Below are 25,008 nucleotides of genomic sequence, written 5' to 3'. Positions count from 1 at the left end.
CGGTAGCGAAATTTCGGGGTGGGTATTCATACAGTTGTAATCGTTTTACTCGACAAATATTGCTAAAATCCGATAAAACTAATAAAAGATAAAAATATTTTTTATCCTAGACTAACGAACAATATGAAAATTCAATATTAGATAAGCATCGATGGCTTTGTATTATGCTTTGTATACATATCGATCTTAAAATATGAATGATGAAAACATCGATATATCGATTGTTATCTCGAATTCAAATTCAAAACTTCAAATTGTTTTACATATTTTTTAAAGTACTTTTTACATATAAAATTAAAGGAGATAATGTTAAATTTTCATTTTCTTATTTTGTAAAAGAATGAAATAAGTATAATAGTATGTCTAAACTAAACAAAAACTCGAGTCGTTTGATACAATCTTAAGAACGTCATTCTATTGTAAAAAGTGTCCGATCATTTATGCTAGTCGCTGTATTATTGTAAAAATATAATTAAACTATAATTTTCAGTGTTCCAGATTGAAACGTTCAAATAGAAAATTTAAGCTGTTCTCGTTTGATTTTGTATGTAAAAGTGTCTTTTGTTGTTAGTTTATTTTGTTTTCAGGTACAGGAACTATACAATTATTTCAACAAATCGACATGGATTATATTTCATGCTGGTTACAATATAATTTCTTGGGAAAGTGAAATGCATAGGAAATCAAATTCAATGTCTGAAATTGTTTCCATTTTTATTGCCTTTGGCATGGCACGCTTTACACATTCATACCACAAATTAAGTTACTTAAACTCTTGCAATCCAGATGTACACACTTCATAGAAATTGTTCTTATACAATGTATCAATTAATTTATGTACATATTAAACTACTAATAAGGCGGCGGTTGATGCTGATAATGTTGTGGTGGTTGGCTTAAGTGTCGTTGCAAATGCGTCACTAATTGAGGTGTCGGCTGTTGCCCTCCGGCATTGCCTTGTTGTTGTTGTTGCTGCGCTTGTTGTTGTTGCTGTGCTTGCTGTTGTTGTTGTTGCATTGCAAGCATCTGTTGTCTCATACGTTGTTGATTGATTGCCTGCTGCTATAATTCAAACCACCATAACTATTTCTAACTTTTCGTATTGGGTTGGAACGAAAGATCGTAGCGCTTGTAAATTAAAATTGAAAGCTAAAAACCAGATATTTACTCATAGATTTATTCAATAACATATTTTCCATTCTGTTCTATTACTTTTTGCCATTTTCCAGGTAACTTCTCGTGTTACTGAATAAACATATGAATAAATACCTAGCGCCGTTGTCCTGTTGCCGTTAGGTGTGCGCGTCCCCATTACAACTACATAGAAAAAACCCAAAACGGCATCGGTGGAACAATCAATCAATCCTTGTTGTCGTCCAGCATTTTTGACTACTGAAAAACCCCGTTTTTGTATTATCGAGAAATGAGAACGCGCATCCCGCACCCTTGCAATCCTGGAAAAGCCATTGGAAAATGGCTAAAAATTTGGACAGACACATTCTTATTATGTTTATAAAATAATGTGAAATAGTTATTTCTAAACCTCTGTAAACCTAGTGTTAAGAAAGAATATAAATACGGAATCCCAAAAATATCCGAAAATTCTCGAGAAAAATTTCCGTCCCGACGAGATCTCGCACACACCTAATAAATATCTATTTCACTCCAGCTTGTTATTGTAATTCAGGTAGACAATTTTGATTTTTGCATAAAGATCCGCTGTCTAAATATAAAACCATTACTTTTATCTTTGAAGATACATATAAGTACAATATCTTACTTGTTGGAATTGTTGATTTTGCTGCAATCCAACATTCGCAGTGCCTACCCCAGTTACTCCAACCGCGCCAGGTTTTCCACTAGTTTGTCTATATGGTGGAGCTGGTTGATTTTGGACACCACCTCCCATTGGACCCATTGTGTTCATTGTAACATTTGGAGCCTATTTCAAATAAGAATATTTTCGATATTTACTCACAGTTATTACTTCCACTACAGACTACGTTTATTTTTATGTTGTTCAACGTACCTGAAGATAAGGCGGCCTAGCAGCTCCTGGTTGCATACGTTGTTGCGGCATATATTCTTGCGCACGTTGCGGTCCCATCATTTGTTGTTGATTAGTGAACATCATATTCTGTTGTTGATTCATCAAACCTTGTTGTTGCTGTTGCAGTAGTTGCTGCTGCTGTTGCGCCTGTTGAGGTGCTTGTTGTTGTTGTTGCTGTGGTTGTTGTTGCGGAATCATTTGTTGGCCACCGTATCCTGCATAGTTTTGATTCATTCCTGTAGGACAAAATATAATACATAGAATAAGTGAATATACTACGAATATCAAACCGCTAGGGATGTGCGAGATCCCGTCGGGACGGGTATTTCTCGCGGGATTCTTCCCGTCTAAATACCCGTCCCAACGGGATCTCGCACACCCCTACAAACCGCTAATTAGTTAAGGGGTAGATTAGTTTTCTCAGGATTGCAAGGGTGCAGGATGCGGCTTCTCATTTCTCGATAATGCAAAGATAGGGTTTGTTCAGTAGTCAAAAGTGCTAGATAAAAGATCGATCTAGGTCGCGATCGTGACCATCAGGTACCCAACATTTTCAGGTTCTCGCACATTTCTGTTATCTAATGTTAATTAATTACCTTGTTGCATTCCAGAGTAAATCCCTTGTTGCTGTGGTTGCTGTTGTTGCGGCTGTTGCGAAGCAAACATTCCTTGTTGTGGATTCATATTAGGAGCTCCATGTTGAGCTCTTAGTTGTTGCCTAATGAATTGCTGTCTTTGCATCCCCTGGAAAGCTCCAGGTCCACCAACGGGTGTAGCATTCGGTTGCTGTTGGGAACTCATCAATTGGTTGGACGGCAATCGTAAACGCAGCATATGAGAAAGCGCTTGTTTCGACTGATTGTTCATGCCTGGTCTGTCGTATCTCTGTCCTACTGGGGTTGGCGGTAACTGTTGTCCGTATCCATATGGTTGGGCTGGTGCATGAGTTTGCTGATTCGCGTACCACTGCTGCTGATGCTGTGGTGGTTGACCGGTAAACATTCCAGGTTGTTGGGTGACAGGTACTTGTTGATTTCCAAAGGCCATTTGTTGTAATTGGTTTGGTGCTTGCTGTGTAATGTATGAAAAGTTATTAGAGAAAATAAAAAGTTGAAACCAGAGACTCAAGACCGGTTATCTTTATTATTAGGCAGCGAATTTTATGGATTTATAACAAAAATGGGTAGGTGTAATTTAAAGCAGCAAAAATATTAGAAGAATTGAAGAATACTGTTATATTATTTTCAACCTATTAATCATATTAAGAGAGAAAATAAATTTCTATTCTATTTCTATTTCGAGGTGTTGATGCGACCTTAAATAAACCAAAATTAAAATTAAAAAATATTTCTATTTCACTCCAGTTTGTTCCAGTTCAGGTGGAAAATTTTTATTTTGCATAAAGATCCGCTGCTAATTTGTCTGTGTAGTTTCGCTAAATTGATTGTCCAAGTATATTAGTACTTATAAGCATGATTAAAACATTAAAATGTAAATAAACCTGAATTTGTTGCGATACTGGGGCAGTCGGTGTTGCTGGTCCTTTATTCTTTCTGTGTCTTCTGGTCTTCATAGCTTTTCCTTTACCGTTGGTGGCTGCGCTACCGATACCGCTACCACCAACGCCGCTTGCTACTCTTCCAGGAGAATCAATGCTCACGGGAGTATCGGCTTTGCCGGGTTCAGATTCCTTCTTATCTGGTTCTAGATCTTCCGGAGGCAATGGTGGTGGGTCCAAGTAGTGGCTAGGCAGTCTGATTTGGCTGTGAGTATGGTATCGTAAAAGTTTGTGAGCATTCTGGTATGTTAAAGGTTTACGTTCTAATTTCACTGCTCTAAACCAAGCCCAAGATATTGGTGCTGGATTTTTGTGACCTTCCAGTACTTCCCATGCTGACACTCTTTGTGAATCGCACACTTGGAGACCCTAGTAGAAGATAGTGAATTGAAATAAAAGCTTAATTGTTTTAAATTTATTTGAGCATACCTGTTTTTTATCGATGCTGTCGAAGCCAGCTATCTTGTTGCCTTTCGTGTCCGTTAAAGAACCAACAGGTTCACAGTTAATAACTTCCATTGTCAGTTTTGGCAGAGGTAGCAACTGTCTGACATACCGAATGCTTTGAGAATTTCTATCGCCTAGCTCTTTTTTCAACTTTTTCATTAGATTTTGATAATGTTTTTTATTCTCGTCTTTCTCGGATTGCGAATCGGAAACAAGTGTAGAATGTATCAGAGTTGCCAACATGTCTATGACAGTTGTAAATAATTCCGAATTGTTACTTAAGTCTATAACACCGTAGCTAACTAATTGGACTAACAGAATGGCCCAATCTGTGGTAACGGTGGTGTTCCTTTGAATGCTATCGAAAACGCCACCAACGAGACTGAACCTTAGCTGAAGCGCATCCTGCAACACCTCTCTCGTTTTTGGATCTTCGGTAGCGAAGTTCTTCTCTTCTTTACTGATATTCAGAAATTGTGAGAGTTGCGAGTGCAATGACATCAACAAACCTTCTCTTTGATCGTCTTGACCTTTCAAACAAGTGAGAACCAACGAAAGAAACGGCTGGTGATTGAAAAGAGACGGCGACTTTGATCTACCTCTTTCACGACCGGCTGCTGTTTTTGACCAATTACCGGATTCTAATACTTGGCCGGCTACTTTAAGAACTCTGCCTTGTACAGCACTCGGCAGTTTCGAAACCAACGGAGCGACTAACCATATAGATCCAGATCGTTTGTCAGGTTTATTCGACACAGTGTTTAATTGAAATACATCGATTGCAGCTTTAGCAACTGTATCCAACCACTGAGAAAGATCATTCGATCCTGGAGGAAACTGTTTGTACATAAGCTGTAAATCAAGCCAGGACATTCTCAGACTCCATTGTTCCAAATTCTCTAAAATATTGGTGATGTGGGTTTTCTGGTCGATAAATGCATCCGTAGAAGTGTCTGGGTAGCAAATCATGTGAAGTAGACTTTGAGCTTGACGAGGAGTTAACATATTGTCTAATAACATGTCCGGATGACAAAGTTCCTCGGGATTCTGTAAACATCTTTCCAAAACCCATTCCTGGCTACAAATTTGTCTTAGCACATGTTGCGCGAAATCTGACAATCCTTTAACATTTTCTGTGGTTATGCCAGCGCTACTGCTAGACGATGACATAGCTAAATCGAGTCCTAAATCATCACCACCGCCTAGAATGTCGCTGGTGCCGAGGATATGACTAATAGATAATTCGTTTGGTCCACCTGTACTAACACCAACACCAACTCCTACGCTAGCTGGTCCACCGGCTTTGCTCGAATGATTCATCGGTACGTCTGGTTTCTTTGGTGGTTGTTTGCCGGCAGTTGCGTCGGCAACTACGAGTATAGCTTTGAGCACTGCTAAGACTGGTCCGACCCTAATGTTGTTATGAGCAGCTGCTAACAAGTGTCTGTCACAACTTAATTTGATACTGTAACCTCTAGAGTTTCCATTCGGCAATGGATGAGGACTTGTGCTCACTGAGTAGAGAGCTGGCTGTGGGCACTCGACTGTTTTAAAAAGTCGCAAAAGCAAGTGACATGTTAGACGTGCTCCAGCTTCAGCTTCCATGTCCGCATCCCCACGACCCTCGTTACAAGCTTTAACTAAAGACGGCAGTGCTATATGAACGACAAAATCCTCTAGCGAAAAACAGTGTCTTGCTGTAAAAAATAAAGTTTAATGTTAAAATAGAAAGTACAATGACTCTCTCGAACTAATATTCGGGCACTCTTAAAAATACGACAACTTTTTTAATATTGGACCATACGATTTGAACTTTTTTGAGAAGTTAGAATAACTGGTTTGCTACACAATGTGTGAAAATAATTTTTGAAAAAAATTTCAAGTTGTCGGAATTGCAGAGAAAATACTAAAAGTTGTATTTAGAAAATAAAACACGTTTCGTAGAGCTGTATGAATTAAACATATTCTGAAAATTTCATCAAAATCGATCGACGTTGCAATGAGCTACAAACGTTTAAAGATGGTAAAAATTGCAGTTTTTCACGATTTTCGGTCTCTAACTACAACTAATCTAAGGATTTTCACATCTTTCAATGTTTGCCGTTTTCGATGAAACTTTCACAACGCATATAATTGACACAGATCTATTTTTAATTATCTTTTTTTAATTATTTGGAACAACTATGGGGAGTGCCACAAAAGAAATTCAAAAGTCGAAAGTAAGAGCTACCCTAATGTATAAAGAAAATATTTACCAATTAAAATCGATGTAAATACAGCGAGGGAATTATGTATGCTCAAGTCTTGCACATCAACTTGATTTAGAACGTCAATATAGAAGGCAGAACTGTTTGATGAGCAACAGAGCGCCATCAGGACTCCAAGCCACTCGGCGTTTAGCGCATTGCAGCAAGCAGTCAATTCAGCGCAAGTTATCGCGATATCGTTCAATTTGTCATTGTCCGTTTCGCTGCAAACTGCAACGATTGCGTTGCAAACGAAACTGTAACGATTCGCTGGTGTCTCGTTCAATTGTCTAGCCCATTGAGGTTCGATCTTTCCACCACGTTTTGGGCTAGTAAAAACGTCTACCATGAATTGAGAATTGTACACGTGACTCGATGTAGTTGGTTGCAACGTGCTATAAAGAGCAGTTCGAATCTTCGGATAGGCATTACTGAAAGCTTCCACCCCGTGTGGTTTAGTCTTTAGTAATGAACAAGATGAATATAAATCGTAGAGATGTGCCAACACGCATCTTTCGGCGGAGCTACAATCACTAGGATTCGATACATGCTTTACAATTTTACACAGTAAATCGAATACAGCTGTTGTTTGTTCCGGAGACACTGAAATGAAATTATACAATTATAACATTGCTTGAACAAGTCGAATTCGATGATGTAATGTCACTTTTAAAAGCTGTACGTACATAATAAACAACAGTGGTATCTCCTTAACACACCTACAACATAGAGACTCAAACTCGTGGTATAACTTCGAACAAGTTGACTATTTTTTGCAGTTAATTGTGTCTCAACTTCGGGGAGTTCTTTTAGAATTTGAATACAAACATCGATCAAACCATATATATTTAGTGCTAGCTCCATTAGATCGAAGAGAAAGGCTACATGTTCTTGCACCGGTAAATAAGATGATCCAGCTAGTGCAAACGAATTTAACATTTCAATCACTTGAGTCGCACACTGCCAGGTCACCACGTGCTGATCAAAATAGCTCAAATTCTGAAACTTCAACGTGATCGCCTCGAAATTGAACTCGCTGCGGGAATGTTTCTTCACTTTTCCGCCTTCCGCGACGTCGATGCTAAACTTTTTTCCAAATAGTTTGCACACCTCTTTTGTCATCTTTTTGACAACGTGCCTAGCGTCATCTCTAACTCGTCCCACTCCATAAAGTAGCACATGTCGTTGATTGCAATCGTGTTGGCTGCATGTTTCATCCTTCAAACACATCCTTATGGTTATCATCGAAGTTATATACGATTTCTAAAGAGAAAAAACATGAAATTACTACCTGTGGTAATGGAAAATGCGTTGTATACAACAAATGTCTACTATGACTGGATGGTATCTTCGAATCTAGTCCTTCCTGTGTACTATGCCCAGCTAATGCATCTTCTTTAGGACTATCAGGAGCATCCATACTATTCTGTTGGTCCTCTTTAATGTGTTGCAATATTTTATCCAAATCATCATCAATCTTACTATCATCGTAATCCATTGTTCTCCCATGATCTGGTACTTCTAACTTTGCCGGCTTCAAATCTATCCCCGGAAACAAACTATCTTCGTCGATTGGTTCTCGATTACTGGGTGTTCCAGGCTTGCTTGCTGCGGGACCTAATTAAAAGCGTTTATCGAGTCAACAATTCTATAAAATGAATATTTCCAACCAACCAAGTATCAAAACGTTTGTTATACATATATTGACTGCGGATTTGATGCATTTATGACAGAAATGGGTAAGCACAATTTAAAGCAGTGGACATATTAAAAAGATTTAAAGACATCAGTGTATTGATTTCAACTTAATCAGATAATTAAAAGAAGAAAGAAATTTTTATTTCGCTCCTCTGTCTTGCAATCAACGTAAACATTTTTTATTTTACATACAGATCCGCAGTCTAGTTATATGTATATATATTGTATATGAATATACCTTGTATAAGATCTCCTCTAGAAATGAGAGTGCACATATATGCATCGTGTGAAAATACATCGTGCCTAATTAATTCTGAAAATAAGTGAACCAAATTCGTGAACTGTACTTTTGATTGAACTGACGTATTATCTAATACCGGGGCGTCCATGTCCAAAAACTTCATAAGCAATGGTTGAAAAATTGGAAGCACAGGTGGATTTCCGTTACTACAAACACTGTCTTTATCATCGTTATCATTCGTTTCACCGGTTACTTCACTCTGTCGTTTCTCGAGCAATTTTGCCACGGCCATTGCTCTATGTTCTCCCCATCGTTCAGCGCTAACAGCCCATTCGCACAAAATTTCAACTACAGCAGAATCTTGTTGCGGATTATATTCTGTTTTCGAGTCGCGTTCATTGGCGTTGTCCTTTGGTGGAGACATGAATATTTTAGCATAAAGCGTATCTAACGAGTTCGTAGAATCCATCCTATCGAAACTATGCCTATCCAGAGCATCCAAAGCAGCCAACACTTTAGTAGTCGTTATTCCAGCACTGCTTTGCTGCCATTTATCGCATGACCATTTACCTTCCGCAGCCTGCGATCTGGCTCGAATGTTTTCTTGGGCGATCTTTAACTGCTTTAAAGTTGGATTGGCTGCACTCGCTGGTGGACATGGCAAAGCAGTGGGAGGGCAAGACAAATAGTCCAAAGGGGAACCATTTAATACGGAAGGAGCTTTTCCTTCTCCGACACTATTCCATACCAATGCTGTTGGGCACTCTAATGTGATTACCTAATGAATAAACAATTATAATGCAATTATGTAATTAGAATACATGTTTTTCATAATAATAATTTCTTTTATTGTGTTAGTATTACCTGTATAATTGTTGACAAACTGTATATTACATCTCTGTGATGTGGACATATTAAGTAGTCGTTAAAAGCAGCACTTAACGGATTTGGTGTTTGATTAACAGTGGCAGTGTCTTTTCCACTATTAACGTCAGTTTTGTTTATGGACGGACTTTGAGGATTGCCGTTGGTCTCCACATTGCTACACATATGTGCCAATTTACGACAACACAAATATGCTAAACGTCTGGCTAGTAATTCAGACTGCACAAATTCTTCCAAATATTGCAGTGCCAATGGTAACAACAGCTTTAAAATACCATCCTCCGAAGGAGACGATTTAATTTTGTCTAATAATTCTAAAATCCACTGTAGCAATTCCTGCCTATCTAATAAACCTTCTTCGAACATATACTTTGCTAATTGCACGCAATAATGCCATTGTTTCAGTGCTAACTTATGTTCCTCATTCATGGCATTACCAGGTGTTGTTTGATTATTAGAATTTGGTGTAGTCGGTGGATTATTAGGAACTCCATTGTTATTACTCGTACTATTGTTAACATTGTTATTACTATTGTTACTGTTGCTATTTCCAGAACCGTTACCATTACAAGAATTGTTTGTAATACCATTGTTACTAGTACTATTTGTTCCATGAATATTTATGTAATAATACTCTTGTAGCTTGGATAGTTGATCCTTTAAAAACTTAATCAGAGTCCCTGTCCATTCTATGGAAAGAAACAAAGGAAGTAATCGAAGCTAACAAAGATGCTTTGCGTTGATCTAATACTCTAATAGCAGTAGTCCATTCTATTTGACCGATAGCAAGTTCCAACCCAATATATACACTCTCTGTGCCTTGCAAGAAGTCTCCTGGCAGGAATTCAAAAGAAATGCGGCGGGAAGTCATCCAATTGAGTCATTTATAGTCTAACCATTGGTGAGTACTCATTGGGACTTTGGTATTAGACTATCAAGTCCACACATTGAAAATGCATGTGGAACAACTTAATCGGATAGCTTACAACCGTATTCTTACCAGGGAACTTGTTGTGAGGCATGCAAAGTAAATCGGGGAAGTAGCGTTGACATAAACATTGTCAAGAAAGTCGGCCAAGTAGAGCAGACCTGCAAAAGGAAAGCTTGATTAATTAAATAATATGTTTGTTTACCTGTAGTTGGATCAGGCAATTGTCTTTTCTTTATTTTAGCTTCAGAAACAGCTACTGTATAAGCAGAACTAAGTTTAATAAACCAGGCTGCCCTTAGCATCGGTACTTGATATTCGCATAACATCATAAATATCTCTTCTTTCTTATTAAAGTTTGGAGCTCTTTTCGCAAGAGCAATTAACGGTTTGCAACCAGAGAGATCCTTAAACCATGCTTCAATGCCATTCTTTGTTCTCGCCGTTACCGGCCAAAAATTATCCTTTGGATTGATCTGTTGCCTTTTTCTACCTGTGTCTGGCATTGTGGAAAGCTCTTCTTTCTTAGCAAGAATCCCATTGAAGTATGCTCCCACTTTGGCGGCAGTGACATTACAATTTCTTGCAGTACCAAATTCATCAGACAATTGAAGCAACGTAGAGAATCCATGTTTCACATTTATAGAAGTGAGCTCGTCTTCTTTCTGCTTGGGTTCTTGAGGATATACATCAGGCGGCCCAAGTCTAGGCCGTTTTAGTGGCCGTTTCTCATACAATATTCCCATCATGGTGACATATTTACAATTGCTCAACACCGTAAACCGTAACTGCCGTAACGCGACACTGTCACTACGTTTACGGCACAAAGCATTCTTACAAAGGCGAAACGGCGAAACTCCAAACGTTTCGTCGACAACTAATTTCTAATACGCATGCGTCCGTAAGTAGACTCGTCGTGAATATAGCTCCAGAATCCAGTGTACCATCAAACTGTATATATATATATGTATGTATATATATAGTACTTTTTGCCCACATCCGTTATCTGGTAGATGAAGTAATCTTGGAACACGGCATTTGTTCAAAGCCGGGTATATAAGCATATATGTATGTATAGTCTAAGGCCTAAGTTTTCTTCGGCCAATAGTGATCCTCTACCATCGCACTAATTGTCGCTATTGGCCGAATAATCGTCTTACAAATAATGAATATATACACTTTGCTATGCTTGAGTTCAAATAAGCCGAATAAGACTCTACTGCGCATATGACTCTAACCACTCTAACGGAACTCGTTTATTGGCTAATTCCCCTACTCGTACTCCGCCGACCACGCGATCATTGGCTGACGCCATGAATTTTATGGCTGACGCGCAACAACATGCGCAGAATAAGTGCATTCTTATTTGGACTGAAGTATATATATTATATATTATATTAATTTCATTATTCATATTATATAGAATAATTCATTTCATGAATTGTTTTCATGAATGCTTAGTTGATTTATGATACCAGAGTACATACTTACCAGAGATTGCCAGAGATATCCTCTCTGTCTGTTTATACATTGCTAAATAATACCGCATTTTCAATGGCCGCAATGGAACAATAATAGTTCACATATGAATGTTATATATGCACAAGTATAAGAATATGCAACTAATTTATAACAATTGGCAAAAATAAATTAATATTTACTATTTATGGATATTAGTTAAAAATCTTTTACATCATTATTATTTTCTGGCTAAAAGAATTCATCATTTGGTAGTGCTTAACCTTTGTTTAGTGTGGTAAAATTTTTCAGTTTTGTCTAAATCGGTTCTCTGTAACATAAGATAAACTTTATGAAAGGAACGTGGATTGATTGTCTTTTCTCGTGGTTTTTAAATTATTAGTGATATGGCTGTCAGACCATTTTTATATTTAGGTGACAATGTATGTAAATGGTAAGGCATATTTTGATTTATTCTATAATCAGATTATATATAACAATGTGACAAATTAAACAATTACAATTCTACCATATACTTCTAGTATTTTTACATCAGTGAAACTGAAACCCAAGTTGTATACATCACCAGTGTATAATCAAATTAGGCAATTCAAAAAGTTTCGAGGCAACGAGGGAAGAAGGATTACCTTACGAAATGAAACTATCAAAGAGGGTCATGTCCCTCTATCCAAACTGTGGAAGCCCTTTACCTTCACGATTATGGTAAGCGATAAAAAACAATAGCAAACTTTCATACTAAATAAAAAGATAGTAGTTATTTTGATATTAAAATAATTCAAGCATACCTTATTTTTTTCTTGTGTCATAAGTATCACCGTTTTCATCATGTCAGTTTAGTGGAACAACTCTTATCGCTGCTACTATTTGGGGCTATGAAAGTTACAGGGGAAGAACGTATAGATTAATCAACCGTTACGAACAGTTAGGAATACACGTTCGTATAATAAAACATATATACATAAATGAGATCGTACATATTATGTATTATTGAAGTATTACTTATATCCAGAAAATAGGATGGAGACGCGACATGGAAATTTGGTGGAAGAATTTGTCGGACGGAGAAAAAATATTTGCTCCTATATGTTTTTTAAATATTTTAGTATTCCTAGCATGGCGAATTCCTAAATTACAGACAGTCATGTTGAAATACTTTTGTACTAATCCTGAATCTCGTAAGTAACATAGAAATATTGCGAAAGTTAGCGCAAACATAGCTGAAGGAATTTATGAAATTTTTATTATTTTGATTAAGGTATCATATGTTGGCCAATGCTGCTGTCTTCATTTTCCCATAGTTCATTTATACATTTAGCTGGTAATCTATATGTATTGCACAGCTTTAGTTCCTTGGCTGTATCAGCTTTGGGTAAAGAACAGTTTGTGGCACTTTATTTGATTAGTGCAGTGGTGTCTAGCTTTACAAGTAATGTGTATAAAGCTGCACTCGGCTTACGTGGTCCTTCCTTGGGAGCTGTGAGTACAAACAGTGCCGTTATCGTCTAACATTTTGCTATAATAATGATTATTTATGATACAGTCAGGAGCAATAATGGGTATTCTTGGATATACATGTACCCAGTTTCCAGATATATATCTTACTATTATTTTTCTTCCAATGTATAAATTCGCAGCCAGTACGGTACGCTAATCATTTTAATTGAATTGTAGAAAATTCAAAAAATGTATAGACGATTATTATCTTTATAATTGTAAATACATTTAAATAGGCAATCAAATGTCTAATGGGATTTGATATAATGGGCGCCGTTTGTCGTTGGCAATTCGTTGATCATGCAGCTCACCTGGGTGGAGTGTTATTTGGCATGTAAGTGGAAAAAAATTGTAAAACATTTACTTTTTTTTTATGTGCGAATATTCTTTCATATTTGATAATAGGTTTTGGCAAGCGTGGGGTAGTGCAAATCTCTGGCAAAAACGTGAATCAATATTGGCGTTTTGGCATGATATCCGTGGACCACCCAAGTCACGCTGACGTCTTTTTGTAAAAATATATGCCGATTATTAAGAAGTGTAAGAAAGAGAGAAAAATAAAATTAGAGAAATAACTTCTTTATATTTTCACATGTTTTTAATGACTTTTATGAAAAAGAAATTGCAAACTTGTGCATATCTATTACTCGAATTTTTGCGATAGTTAGGTGAAAATGTAGTGATAATAAATTAAAAATGTAAAGTCAATAGAACTAAGATCCAAGATACAGTCATATCTCAGTTTACAGTCTCCCGATTTACGTTGTTTCCGATAGTTTCCGTTAGTTTCGGATAGTTAGGTCCGCTCTTAGTCCGACCGACCTGCCCTCTACAACGATGCCAAGATTTGGTCTCGATTTCGCATGGAATTTTGCCTGCAAACTTTGCACTTAAATACTTTTGCTCGCAAAGTACGATTGTAATCGGTTTGTAAACCGTGATCAAAATTTGTTCGAAGCAGGTTTGGCTGACTGGGTAATATTTTCAGAACTAATATTTGATTGTTACGGATAAGAGAAAGAATCAATTAAAATCAATAAAATATTTCAAATGAAATTCTCACTATCGTGAGAATCCATCAACCACGATTATTATTATTTTAAAAGCTTTTTTCAACAGATGGAATGTTTTATTTTTAAAAGTGCACTATGATGTGCACGTATTTCAAATACAGTAGGCTATATTTACTATTTTAAAAAATTGTAAAAAGCTACGAATTTTGTACTATTTCAAGAGACATTTATAAAATATAATTCCATTAAAGCTTAAATGATTTTTTCATTCAATTTCTTTTAACCATTTTATATTTTATGCAAAGGTAAAAATAATAAAAACGTATAAATACACATATAAAGCTTATATTACAAGGATTTTTTTGAAGAACGTATGTATACTGTTTTTACAGATTGTTGTTCATGCTTTATAATCCTTTTGGATGAAGTGTTTGATGGAATTGCTGAAATAATATTCGTATCAATAAATCAGCTAATGAAATTCAATTGAATAATAACAAACTACTTGTTTATAAGCATACTTTGAAATTCAGGAATAATGTTGACAACTTTTCCAATACTTTCTCTAGATGATGAAATAACACTTTTACGATTTGTGCTATTTGATACGTATTCTACCGAGTTTGTAGAATGACTGGAGGAATGACTGGACATTGGTGATTGTGTAGTTAATGGAATAGATGGTAACTCTATATTTTTAGCAGCTAGAAGCTTTTTGATATAAGGTTCTGCTTCCATATGATGGATTGTAAATTCTGCAATATCTTGCAAAATGATAGAATTTTGTTCTTGCAATTCGTGTAGTTCTACTTCTTTCTATATAAAATACAACTATATAAAATATAAAAAATATAATCTTATTGATAATTGTGATTTATAATTTACATAAAATTACCTCTTGTATAAGTACTGTCTTATCTCCTGTGATCACACTTTTTTGTTGAATAGCTTTTTGTACATGCTTTAAACTTTTTTCAGCTCTAAATATCTTTTCTTCCTGATCACGAATTTGTTGCCTTAATTCAATCATGTATTGATTTTTATTTTCTTTCTGTTCTTGAATTTCATCAATCTGTTTTAAGACTTGAACATATTCATTTTGTATTTTCTGTTGAGAAATCATTTCATTATAAAAATTAATATACATATGTTTTGAAACATCTTAAAGTAATATAATATGTCACTTATACTATAGGATACCTGTAAATTATCAGTTGATAACTGCAGTTCACGATTTTTTTGTTTTAACTTTTGTTCGACATTTTGCAATTCCTCATCCAATTTTCTATGTTCTTCTTGTTCTGGTTTATTTTTTTCGTCCGTAGACAAAGTTGTTAGCTTATATTTATCGTTGCAAACATTTATTACCCGTAATGTATTTTCCATGGCTTGTATTTCAAGTTCAGTTTTTGTTATAGATTCATCTAACTTATCGCCCTGCTCTTGCAAAAGATACCTTTCTTGTGCATTTTGAATCTTCAATTGGGTAGTATTCAGTGGTGTACCATCGGAATTAGTGCCTAACATAGCTATACCATTGTCATACCTTGCCTGTAGTTGTTTTATTCGTATTTTTCGTTCAGCTATAGCATTTTTTAGTTCTGAACATTCAGCACTAGCAACTCTCTTTTCAATGATAAATGATTCTTTTTGTATAGCTATTTCTGCTTTACGTTCTTTCACTGCCTAAATAATTACAATCACCATATTAGTAGATAGCTTGTTGTTTATTTAATTACTAGTATATTGTATTGGAATGAGAACTTACAGCTTCTAATTCGAGTCGATATCTTTCCAAGTCGTAAACGCTATTTCCAATATTAGACATCATCTTCTCCACCTGTGAGACTTTAAGTCGTAGAACACTTTCTTCTACTTGTTTCTCTTCGTAACTAATTTGAGCGGCTTTCAGTCGTTTCTCTCCTGCGTCCATTAAAAGAACTTGATCTTGTCTTTTGTTTCTTCGATAATCTAATTCAGTGTTGTCACTTGTTAGACTATTGGACATTATTCTCATATCATACTGCAGAGTGAAAACAAAAATTAGTTTTTCTATATTAACGAAGAAGCTACCCAAAGTTGACATACTTCTAAGCTTGAGATTTGATTTTGCAGCAGCTTTGATAATTTCATCTTCTCGTTCAAGATACTCTGTAGTTCTTCAATTTTTATTTGTTTTCTTTCTATTTCAGACTTATCCCGTTCATGACCTCTTAGTCTATCCAATTTCATTTCGGACTTTTGTAATTCGAAATCAACTTGATACAATGTCTGTTTCTGATCTTCAAAAATTTTTTCATCTTTGATGTACAATTTGTCCAAATATTCTTCTTTCTTAGACTCATTCCGATATTGCATTCTTATAATCTTTTTCTCGTCTTCTAATTTCTTTATCTGATTTCTAACGCGCAAATTCGCGTTTTGCAATCGGTTTACTTCTTTAAGCATTGCAACTTTCTTCTTTTCTTGTTCCTATGTGAAACTACTTTATTATTATATGTATATACAAGTAATTAGATTGTATATTGTAATTATATATATTATTATTAATACGATAATTAATAAATACCTGGAACATATTTTCCAGTTCTTTCGCTTTTTCCTTAATATTTAATTCTTGATCGCCAATATCTTGCAATTTCGTAGTTAATTCAGTCAATTGTTTGCTTATCTTCTCTATTTTCATATGTCTATTTTGAATCTCGATTTCTTTACGTTTTATATCAGTCCGCACTTGTTCCACACGGTTATTGGATTCTTTTATAATATTCTTTTGTATAGTAAGCTAAAATTTTAAAGGAAAACGCATTAAAAATTTCATTCGGAAAACAAAATATTCTTCACATCTATGTAATACTTTTCTTACTTGATTCTCATAAGCTTCGAGCTTTTCCTTCGCTTTCTTTTGATCTTCTTTCATATTGCAAAGATTTTTCTCCAATTTTTTAATCGATTCTTCAACCTGTCTATTATTTTCTTTTTGTTCCTTCAGAAATTTCTCTGATTCCTCAAGCGCGTTCTTCTTTTCTTGCGTAATCTCACGTAGTGTTTCAGTTTCCTATTCAATAGGAAAGTGAAATAGGATGTTAGGACATCGATTATATTAGCAAAGAATATTGAGTATGAACAATCCAGTTATACTTTAAGAACACATTGAATATCGTCGTTTCTTTGTTGCAACATGATTACACTCTCTTTCCATTGATTGAACATTTGTCGGTAATCCGCCAATGCTTGATTGTATAATTTGGTCGTTCGATCGAGAACAATTTCGGTCTCCCGTCCTTGATTAGTTATATTAATAATCGCCTCGCGATAAGATTGCAATTCTTTACATAGTTTCTGCCTTTTCAATTCCATGTCCTGCGCCGCGAAAAATGAAACAATTAACATTTTTCAGTGATAACAGTTTAATTGCACTCTCTAAGAAATTTAAACATCTTTGCGAGTTCCAATAATATACAGGGTAATTTAATTTACTTAAATGGAACCATTTATATTATGCTTTATAGCCTAATAGTGTTTTGTGTGACAAGTTCGTGAACCACGGCACAAGGTCATCCAAAGTCATATATGTACTAGGTTACACGGATGAGCATTTCCCTAAGCATATATACATAGTATGTATAGTTGAAGCTTTTGGTCCTTGTGACCTAGCATGATCTTAGAAGACACTATCAGACTATACAGCAAAAAATATCAGGTTCCATTTAAATAAATTAAATAGACAAAATTATATTTTTTTTAGCATTTAACAAGGTTTTCTAGAATTGAGGTTGCTGAAGGGGTCAATCAATATTTATAAAAATTATCTATTCATTATTGAAGCACAAAATAGATGTTGAATACATATTATTCTGCATTATCCTTTATTATCTAATATCATATTCACCTTGTACTCTTTTGCATCTTCTTTCAAATACTGTTCTATAAGCTGATTATTATCCTCATTTTGATTCAATGCGTCCTCCCATTCTCTTAGGCTTCTCTCGTCGTACTTGACTGTGTTTTTCGATGCCTCGATCTTTTTTGTCATTTTTTCCAATTCCCTTGTAATATTCGCTATCGTTTCGTTCACATTCTTCCATTCCTTTTCAAAATCTCGGGCCTCTTGCCGCAAACTCGATTCTGTACTGCAGCTCAGTCGATAATGATGGTTTTCGGTTTCCAGTTGTGTCGAATGCGTGTTTAAAAGCTTTTGATTCATATCCTGCTCCGCTTTTAAAGTATTTAGACGGTTCTTCAACATTGTAAGCTTTTCCGTATTAGCCTCAAGTTTTCCACTTAAAGCCTCTTTTAGTTTCATTTTGCTTTCGATCTTTGTTCCATAAACAAATTGCATATATTAATTCCCATTAGTCCACTAATTATAAATAATCGTTTCTTAAAAAAAAAGACAATACGTGTCTGAGATGAACGGAGTATAATATTTAACTTATAATATATATAATTGTAATGTATTTATTATTGAATATAACAATATATCATTATTATTGAATTATTTAACTAAAATTGTAATCGAAAGATAATTAAGAAAAAATTTATTTATTGAAAATTGATTTACATATTTGTTGCAGAGTTTATTAAATTAACAAGAAAACAATAGTTTCATCGACTCATGTGAAATTTTACTTCCATGATAAATTTCAAACTTTTATTATATACATTCCCAATAATGTGTGGCAAAAAGAAAAAGAAGAAAAACAAAAAACTGATTCACGCCAAGTGAACGAAAGTAATGTAATGAAACTGAGTTGCATACTTCTTCCTCTAATTGTTTGTTCTCCGCATTTGAAACGGGAATTCGGAATCCATCTTCCCAACCCAGAACGGTTAAAACATTGTCTATATTATTATTCATCGCCATATCTACTTTTTCGTTTACTCGTTAAACTACTCTCTGAGATAAACTGGTTTGTAGATCGAGCTATTTGGCATTCAGAGAAAATGTTTGTAATTCACCGTCATGGCAACCGTACGTATATCGACAACCGCGCGGTAGCGTGTATATAAATCAAAAATCAACCTAATTTCAATCGGTCTTTGCTCGGAATGAAGTACTGTGTCGAACATTGTTGAATAAATCTTTATGCATAACTAAGTAATAACTTAAATAGAGATTTGTTTATTATTTGATAGTTGAAGTAACGAACAAAAATAAATTCTTTGTTATTTAAATTGGTTCAACTAATACTTTATCGAAATGATGAAATTAATTATATTGTTATACAACACAAGCACAAATCATTTTTTAAGTATTGCTTTGTATACCTTTGTAGTAATATTTGCCGCTCAGAAAAAACAAACAAAAAATTGTAGCTTTAGCTTTTAAGTTATTAATTGTTATAATCTCCAAATCCCTCCTCCAAAACCCTAATTTATTCTTACTTTTGATTTGCATCTTATAATATATATGTGTTGTACTTATTGTTAGATAATCACTAAATCAGAGAAGTGAATAATCCTATTCTTTCTGTAACATAGCACAATTACATTTCAACTTTAATTCACATCTTTACATATATAATTATTTCTGAATAAATAAACAAATTTTTATTCCATAAAATATTTACAAATTTGATAATTATACATATTTTTTATATTCTTTTATATATTATTACACATATTACAGTATTAGAAAAGTTGTAAGTACTTCATCTTTATATTTGTAATAACAAAATAACAGCAATGCAAAGTGTATTTACTGTAATTACCACTTTATTGCGAGTGGTGTATTCATTTTTTTAATTTCGTGGTATTGTGTATGAAAATATGCTAAAGCTTTGTCTGTATACTCTCCTTCTAACCAAGTTTTATATAATTTTTTAACAATCTGATTTTGATCAGAATCACTTTGGGGAAGTTCGTGGTATACAGATTCTAATTTTAATGCCAATTCACGTGGTTGAATATTATTTAAGGGTCTAATCTGTGCTCCTCCATTAAGGCATCCTGTTAATTACGTTGAAATGATTAATAAAGTATCTTACCTTCTTTTAATAATATGCAGCGCGTTCTGTTTAACTCGAAACACTTAAACATTATTTGAACATTGGAAACTTACCACATGGACAAGCCATAACTTCAACATAATCATATGGGCACTTGTGCCGTTTCAACTTTTGTACCAAATTTTGTATGTTTCTAAATCCATTGACAATAGCAAATGTTAATAGTGTATTTCCATTCTTTTGAAATACCGCTTCTTGGAAGTCAGGGTTTCTGAGGCTTTTAAATTCAATATGTACATCATCTTCTTCGAATAAATGTTTTGCAGCATAACGAAAAATAAAATCTGCATATCCACCAGATCCAGAGCCGTTATGACCATATAGATCATTTTTCATATTATTAATTTCCGATCCAAATGGCTTTTTAATTTCTCCTTCTTTGATTTCATTTAATGTCAAGTTGCAATCATTAAGCATTTGTTCTAGTTCAACTGTGAAAATGGATTTAAATGAGAATAACATAATATGTTACAAATATATATATAGAATTCTAAATACATACTTGGAGTTATTACACAATCTACATCTCTAGATTTTCTTTCGTGGTTGTAGAAATCTTCTCTAGATGCCTCTAATTTTTTATCGTAACAAGGCATTAGAGTTACATGATATACTTGTTCTGGTGGGAGACCCATAGTTTCAGCTAAGTGATATTTAACTAATGATCCCATAATCTGCTGAGGAGATTTTGTTACACCGATGTATGGAAGTATGAAGTTGCCATGAGTCTTTTCAGCATAACATACCCAACCTATATTTACGAATACCATAATTAAAACATTAATGCTGTATGCTTTTTTGTTAATACTAAATGAATTACCTGGACAAGAAGACGATAACATCGGTAGCTGATCTTTTGCACCTTCTTTAGCCGCCTTATAACGTTCTATAAATTCTTTGGCTGACTCTAGAAGAGCAAAATCATCGGCAGCAGTCATGTCTAACACTGAATCTGCCCCTAACTCATAAAAGTAACCAGCAAGTTTGTGTACTGCTTCTTCTGGTTTAAGATTATAACGTTCTGCTATGGATAAAACAGCTTGTACAGATAGGCTGACTACTATGTATATTGAACACGTGCCATCTCCGCTCTGCAAAATACATGTAATAAATATTGCTTCTGATTTTTACATAATAAGTAGACTGCGGATCTTTATGCATTTAAGAAAAAATTGGTTGGGTGAAATATAAAACAGTAAAAGATTCGAAAAATTTAAAAACTTTGTAACATTGTTTTTAATGTAACAAAGTGATTAGGGGTAAAGTCAATTTTTTAATTTTACTTCTGCTTCCCACAATTAATACAGAACATTTTTATTTTGCATAAAGATCTGCAGTCTAATAATAAGATATGATTTGATTTCTCTAATAATTATTACCTGACACTGAGACACCTTTTCTTTAAACACTCGCAACAATTCTTCTTGGCTTTGTTGCGTTACTAGCACACTTTCTGCAGACGTAATACAGCCGCTACATGCTAAACAATCAGCGAGAGTAATCTCAACTTTCTGTAATCTTTCAGGTTGCCCAATCTAATAAGCACAGAATAAATAAAATAATTTCAGATTATGTAATAATACTTTTACACACATATAATGTAAAATTAAGTAATATACTTCATTTAACACCGAAGGTATACCATCTTCCTCTATTTTTATTTTAGCTCCAGTTTTCCTCTTCGAGGCTTGTATTTCAATAGGCTTGATACATTCCTTATAACAGGAAAAAAATGAAATGTAATAATACGTTTATCTGAGAAAATGAAAATAATTACCTGCGACGGAGTAATAAAATCATCCAAGTTTGTTAATTGTAAAGCTCCGCTGAACCGGGATGTCATTTTTATCTGAAAATAGTATTTATATAGTATATAATATTTTTAGTAGTCTTTCTATTTGGAAAAAATGTAAATTTAAGATGGTCTAGTTTTTAAACATTCATTAAATAACCAAAAATTTGTCAAAAATGTTTAAATAAATAGTAATTCATTGTAATATTTTCTATTATTTCGATAATTCTCATTTAAGGAATCATTCATTTGATTTATTTGTTTGAAAAGCAAAATTGTGCACTAATTACACTGATACACATGCATTAGTTAAAATTCTTACGAATTTTCAAATTATTTGACTTCAATATCTATTTATTTATCGTTCGTGATAGAAAATGTAACCTCACTTCCAATCGCTATATTGAATCACTAATGCACAACAGTTTCTCAAACATATAAGTACCCACGTGGTTTGAAATTTAAATGACAAGGAGAGAATTCAAATTGAGAATTTTTCAACTTTAATATAATCTTTTACTGTTTTATATTTCGCCCAACCAATTTATTCATAAATACATAAAGATCCGCACAGTCTACATAATATTGATAAATAAGTATGCTGAATATTTTCTAGTGGTACAATTGTAAAATATGTTTTCGACAATAATTGTATAAAACACAATTCGATGAATGAAACCCAATGAAACCCCTGAGAGTAGGCCACAATTTGAGAACCTCTGTCTTAGGGGTTGAGCCGTTGAGGGGTAAACGTGCGCCTGGAAGATGGCAAATTCTACTTTCTCTCCCAAATAGGAACAGTATCTGCTTTAATATTTATGAAACGTTAATTTCCAAAAATGACTGAAGTGAAGAAAGATGACGTTGTAAAAATTCTGCATACCTATCCTCTGTGCAGAGTAAGTAAAACCTAGCGTAAACAAATGATATTGCAAACAATTTTGAAAAGAAACAAATCCGGTTGTTGTCATCAAGGTTTGATCAATAGAAGTCATTCCGTGAAAAAAATAGTTTTAGAACATTTTATATATCGGCTGTGGTATTATTGTTGTGTGATTTAGTGTTGTGTGAATATATTCTTGAATTAATATTAAAAGGTTACTACCTTAAAGGAATTAAGTTTGCTAAGTGTCGTGTTTGAATTAATTGTTATACTTGCAGAAATGTGATATGCCCGATGAAATGAAACAAGAAGCAATGGAGTTATGCGTTACTGCAGCGGAAAAATATGCGTATAATTACGAAAGTGTTTCCCGTATGATTAAAGAAACAATGGATAAAAAATTCGGGGCCTCGTGGCACACGGTTGTGGGCGAGGGCTATGGATTTGAAATAACTTATCAGCTAAAGCACTTATTATACATGTATTGCGCTGGAAATTTAGCAATATGCATATGGAAATCGGCATAGAAAAATTTACAATTTTTGCAAAACTTTATTAATATGTGCAAACAAACGTACAAATTGTATCGTAATAATTAAAAAAATATATATATATTATATATTAACTTTATATAGAACAATTTATGCTGGAATTAATAGATAAAAAAAGCTGTATAAACAAATTTACCAAAACAAACATGATAAATGTAATACGTATATTATATATTACAAATTCATACTTTATGTAATTAAGAAACATCGAAAGTTATTGTACAAGTATACATCTTATATTTATATATATATATACACATACTAAATATTTAACTGCTCCCACAGAGATAAGAACCAATAAGAAAATATTTATAATTTTTCTACCAATTAAAAAGTATATTTATATATGTACAAGCAAAAAGGCATAAAATGTTCATTTTATCTGATTATTATGATTGATAGATGCATGATTGATTATTATTATTATATACAATTGTTTCTTTTTTGTTGAAATTAATTATAGAAAATGTGACTTATTGTGTAATACATAATGCAATGCCAATGTGTTAGTACTGTTGTGCATGTTTATAATATGCACACTTGTGTGTAATCTATGCATACATTATTTATATATGTATGTATAAACTTATAATTTATTATGACGTACACAATTTAATATTGTATATTTATTTATTAATTTATGTACAATTGTTTAGTAACGTTGTTAAATGTATAAAATATAAGTTATAATGCATAAATAATAAGAAGTATTATTGTTACATGTTCTTCCAAGTAGTATAATATTATAATAATAATTTGACTAAATATTTATACAGTATTCAATACACACACACACACACACATTCCATGCTATATAAATATCTAACAAGAATTATTGTAAGATCTAGTTGGGGATGAATGTTTTGCGCGTATCCTTTTGATCTAGCATTCCTAGACACAATTTGGAAATATTGGAAGCATTAAACTTCTGCTATGCATACTGCTACACTATTGTAGCTGTTAAATGGATCGCTCTAGTACCTAAATATGTCTTGATGCATAGTTTTCCCAAACTTTACTTACAATTTGCTCAAAATTGACTGATCGTCAGTAGTTATATAGTTACAGGTACATTTATTGTAGGGCGTTTGAGAAGGGATTACATCTACAGCACTCCTTTGTAAAAGAATTTAACTTTCGGATTACATTTGTAAATTCTTGATGACTCTTCTACAGTATTAGTTTTTATCAAACAATAAGTTTATTATTAAATGAGTACTATTGATTTGTATCAAATCTTTGATACTTATTTCAATCGTTACTATAGGAAATAAATACAGATTTCAAATTACAATTGACAAAATGAGTTAGCCATATTTAAAATAACAAGAGCAAAGTCAAAATTAACAAGTAATAAAATCAAATATATATTACAGTTACAGTTTTCATAAATATTTATACAGAATGAGATACAGGCCAGCGACGGTTTCCGTTTCCCCACTATGCACTATTTAGGTACACTTTAGCTTCGTGGTACTGTGGTACTGCGACGTCTGCGACCTGCGACTGCCTGCGACTGCCTGCGACTGTGACTTGCTGCCTTGCTGCGACTTTTCAAGAGACTATAGCAATTTGCCCGCATCCGTTGTTTGGTGTATATAATATAGATGAAGTAATCTTGGAACACGATATGTTGATCGATTCGAACTGTTCGAAGTGTTCGAAGCCGGGTCTATAATTATATATGGTTTAATCAGGTCCAATCAGGTCTAATGTGAGTACCAGTGAGTAC

At 34.0% G+C, this 25,008-nt stretch overlaps 5 protein-coding genes across 17 annotated transcripts; 2 read left to right on the top strand and 3 right to left on the bottom strand.

Annotated features, from left to right (window-relative positions):
- Positions 1-697: 697 nt before the first annotated feature.
- On the bottom strand, positions 698-10,905 carry Kto (mediator complex subunit kohtalo). Its single transcript, XM_076425989.1, has 12 exons — positions 10,259-10,905; positions 9,105-9,814; positions 8,238-9,018; positions 7,593-7,918; positions 6,988-7,519; positions 6,311-6,904; positions 4,038-5,752; positions 3,552-3,977; positions 2,647-3,121; positions 2,030-2,286; positions 1,781-1,942; positions 698-1,062 (listed from the first exon to the last, which is right to left on the bottom strand). Exons 1-12 carry the CDS (start codon positions 10,800-10,802, stop codon positions 853-855), a joined length of 6,732 nt encoding a protein of 2,243 aa, XP_076282104.1. The 5' UTR covers positions 10,803-10,905; the 3' UTR covers positions 698-852.
- A 611-nt stretch (positions 10,906-11,516) lies between these two features.
- Rho-7 (rhomboid family intramembrane serine protease rho-7) lies at positions 11,517-19,941 on the top strand. Of its 2 annotated transcripts, XM_076425686.1 has the most exons (8): positions 11,517-11,965; positions 12,054-12,234; positions 12,365-12,466; positions 12,542-12,707; positions 12,788-13,008; positions 13,073-13,174; positions 13,263-13,360; positions 13,432-19,941. In XM_076425686.1, the coding sequence occupies exons 1-8, from the start codon at positions 11,919-11,921 to the stop codon at positions 13,526-13,528; spliced, it is 1,014 nt and encodes a 337-aa protein (XP_076281801.1). In that variant the 5' UTR covers positions 11,517-11,918; the 3' UTR covers positions 13,529-19,941. The 2 variants fall into 2 exon arrangements, with proteins under 2 accessions (XP_076281801.1, XP_076281802.1); XM_076425687.1 differs by lacking the exon at positions 11,517-11,965 and having other exon boundaries at positions 12,096-12,234; positions 12,370-12,466.
- Positions 14,235-18,943, bottom strand: LOC143209677 (coiled-coil domain-containing protein 39). 3 transcript variants are annotated; one of them, XM_076425655.1, is made up of 11 exons: positions 18,802-18,943; positions 17,932-18,357; positions 17,181-17,402; positions 16,906-17,097; positions 16,609-16,824; positions 16,128-16,511; positions 15,808-16,062; positions 15,240-15,725; positions 14,935-15,147; positions 14,561-14,855; positions 14,235-14,482 (listed from the first exon to the last, which is right to left on the bottom strand). In XM_076425655.1, exons 1-11 carry the CDS (start codon positions 18,904-18,906, stop codon positions 14,388-14,390), a joined length of 2,889 nt encoding a protein of 962 aa, XP_076281770.1. In that variant the 5' UTR covers positions 18,907-18,943; the 3' UTR covers positions 14,235-14,387. The 3 variants fall into 3 exon arrangements, with proteins under 3 accessions (XP_076281770.1, XP_076281771.1, XP_076281772.1); XM_076425656.1 differs by having other exon boundaries at positions 17,932-18,422; positions 18,802-18,821; XM_076425657.1 differs by lacking the exon at positions 14,235-14,482 and having other exon boundaries at positions 14,712-14,870.
- LOC143209680 (putative cytosolic Fe-S cluster assembly factor GJ13047) lies at positions 19,750-24,815 on the bottom strand. Of its 10 annotated transcripts, none has more exons than XM_076425674.1 (8): positions 24,657-24,815; positions 21,828-21,899; positions 21,670-21,765; positions 21,430-21,585; positions 20,871-21,141; positions 20,553-20,801; positions 20,104-20,481; positions 19,750-19,991 (listed from the first exon to the last, which is right to left on the bottom strand). In XM_076425674.1, exons 1-8 carry the CDS (start codon positions 24,663-24,665, stop codon positions 19,750-19,752), a joined length of 1,473 nt encoding a protein of 490 aa, XP_076281789.1. In that variant the 5' UTR covers positions 24,666-24,815. The 10 variants fall into 10 exon arrangements, with proteins under 10 accessions (XP_076281789.1, XP_076281793.1, XP_076281795.1 ...); XM_076425678.1 differs by having other exon boundaries at positions 24,678-24,806; XM_076425680.1 differs by lacking the exon at positions 24,657-24,815 and adding an exon at positions 24,300-24,614.
- On the top strand, positions 22,566-23,861 carry LOC143209688 (dynein axonemal light chain 4). Its single transcript, XM_076425694.1, has 2 exons — positions 22,566-22,741; positions 23,004-23,861. The coding sequence occupies exons 1-2, from the start codon at positions 22,682-22,684 to the stop codon at positions 23,250-23,252; spliced, it is 309 nt and encodes a 102-aa protein (XP_076281809.1). The 5' UTR covers positions 22,566-22,681; the 3' UTR covers positions 23,253-23,861.
- Positions 24,816-25,008: the final 193 nt, after the last annotated feature.

This window comes from Lasioglossum baleicum, chromosome 6, assembly GCF_051020765.1.
Source record: "Lasioglossum baleicum chromosome 6, iyLasBale1, whole genome shotgun sequence".
Taxonomy (NCBI): Eukaryota; Metazoa; Arthropoda; class Insecta; order Hymenoptera; family Halictidae; genus Lasioglossum; species Lasioglossum baleicum.
Note: the sequence above shows the minus strand (reverse complement) of the source record. Positions and strands in the feature narration are given on the sequence as shown.

Coding starts and splice junctions, on each gene's coding strand:
- Kto (XM_076425989.1), bottom strand. CDS start 10,802: ATGATGGGAATATTGTATGAGAAACGGCCACTAAAACGGCCTAGACTT. Junction 9,815..10,258: donor ATTGCCTGATCCAACTACAG/GTAAACAAACAT, acceptor TTCTTTCCATAG/AATGGACAGGGACTCTGATT. Junction 9,019..9,104: donor GTTTGTCAACAATTATACAG/GTAATACTAACA, acceptor TTTATTCATTAG/GTAATCACATTAGAGTGCCC.
- Rho-7 (XM_076425686.1), top strand. CDS start 11,919: ATGGCTGTCAGACCATTTTTATATTTAGGTGACAATGTATGTAAATG. Junction 11,966..12,053: donor GGTGACAATGTATGTAAATG/GTAAGGCATATT, acceptor ATATACTTCTAG/TATTTTTACATCAGTGAAAC. Junction 12,235..12,364: donor CCTTTACCTTCACGATTATG/GTAAGCGATAAA, acceptor TCATCATGTCAG/TTTAGTGGAACAACTCTTAT.
- LOC143209677 (XM_076425655.1), bottom strand. CDS start 18,906: ATGGCGATGAATAATAATATAGACAATGTTTTAACCGTTCTGGGTTGG. Junction 16,512..16,608: donor AACTGGAAAATATGTTCCAG/GTATTTATTAAT, acceptor AGTTTCACATAG/GAACAAGAAAAGAAGAAAGT. Junction 14,483..14,560: donor CATTATTCCTGAATTTCAAA/GTATGCTTATAA, acceptor ATATTATTTCAG/CAATTCCATCAAACACTTCA.
- LOC143209680 (XM_076425672.1), bottom strand. Junction 21,766..21,827: donor ATTTTATTACTCCGTCGCAG/GTAATTATTTTC, acceptor TCCTGTTATAAG/GAATGTATCAAGCCTATTGA. Junction 21,586..21,669: donor TACCTTCGGTGTTAAATGAA/GTATATTACTTA, acceptor TGTGCTTATTAG/ATTGGGCAACCTGAAAGATT.
- LOC143209688 (XM_076425694.1), top strand. CDS start 22,682: ATGACTGAAGTGAAGAAAGATGACGTTGTAAAAATTCTGCATACCTAT. Junction 22,742..23,003: donor ATACCTATCCTCTGTGCAGA/GTAAGTAAAACC, acceptor TTATACTTGCAG/AAATGTGATATGCCCGATGA.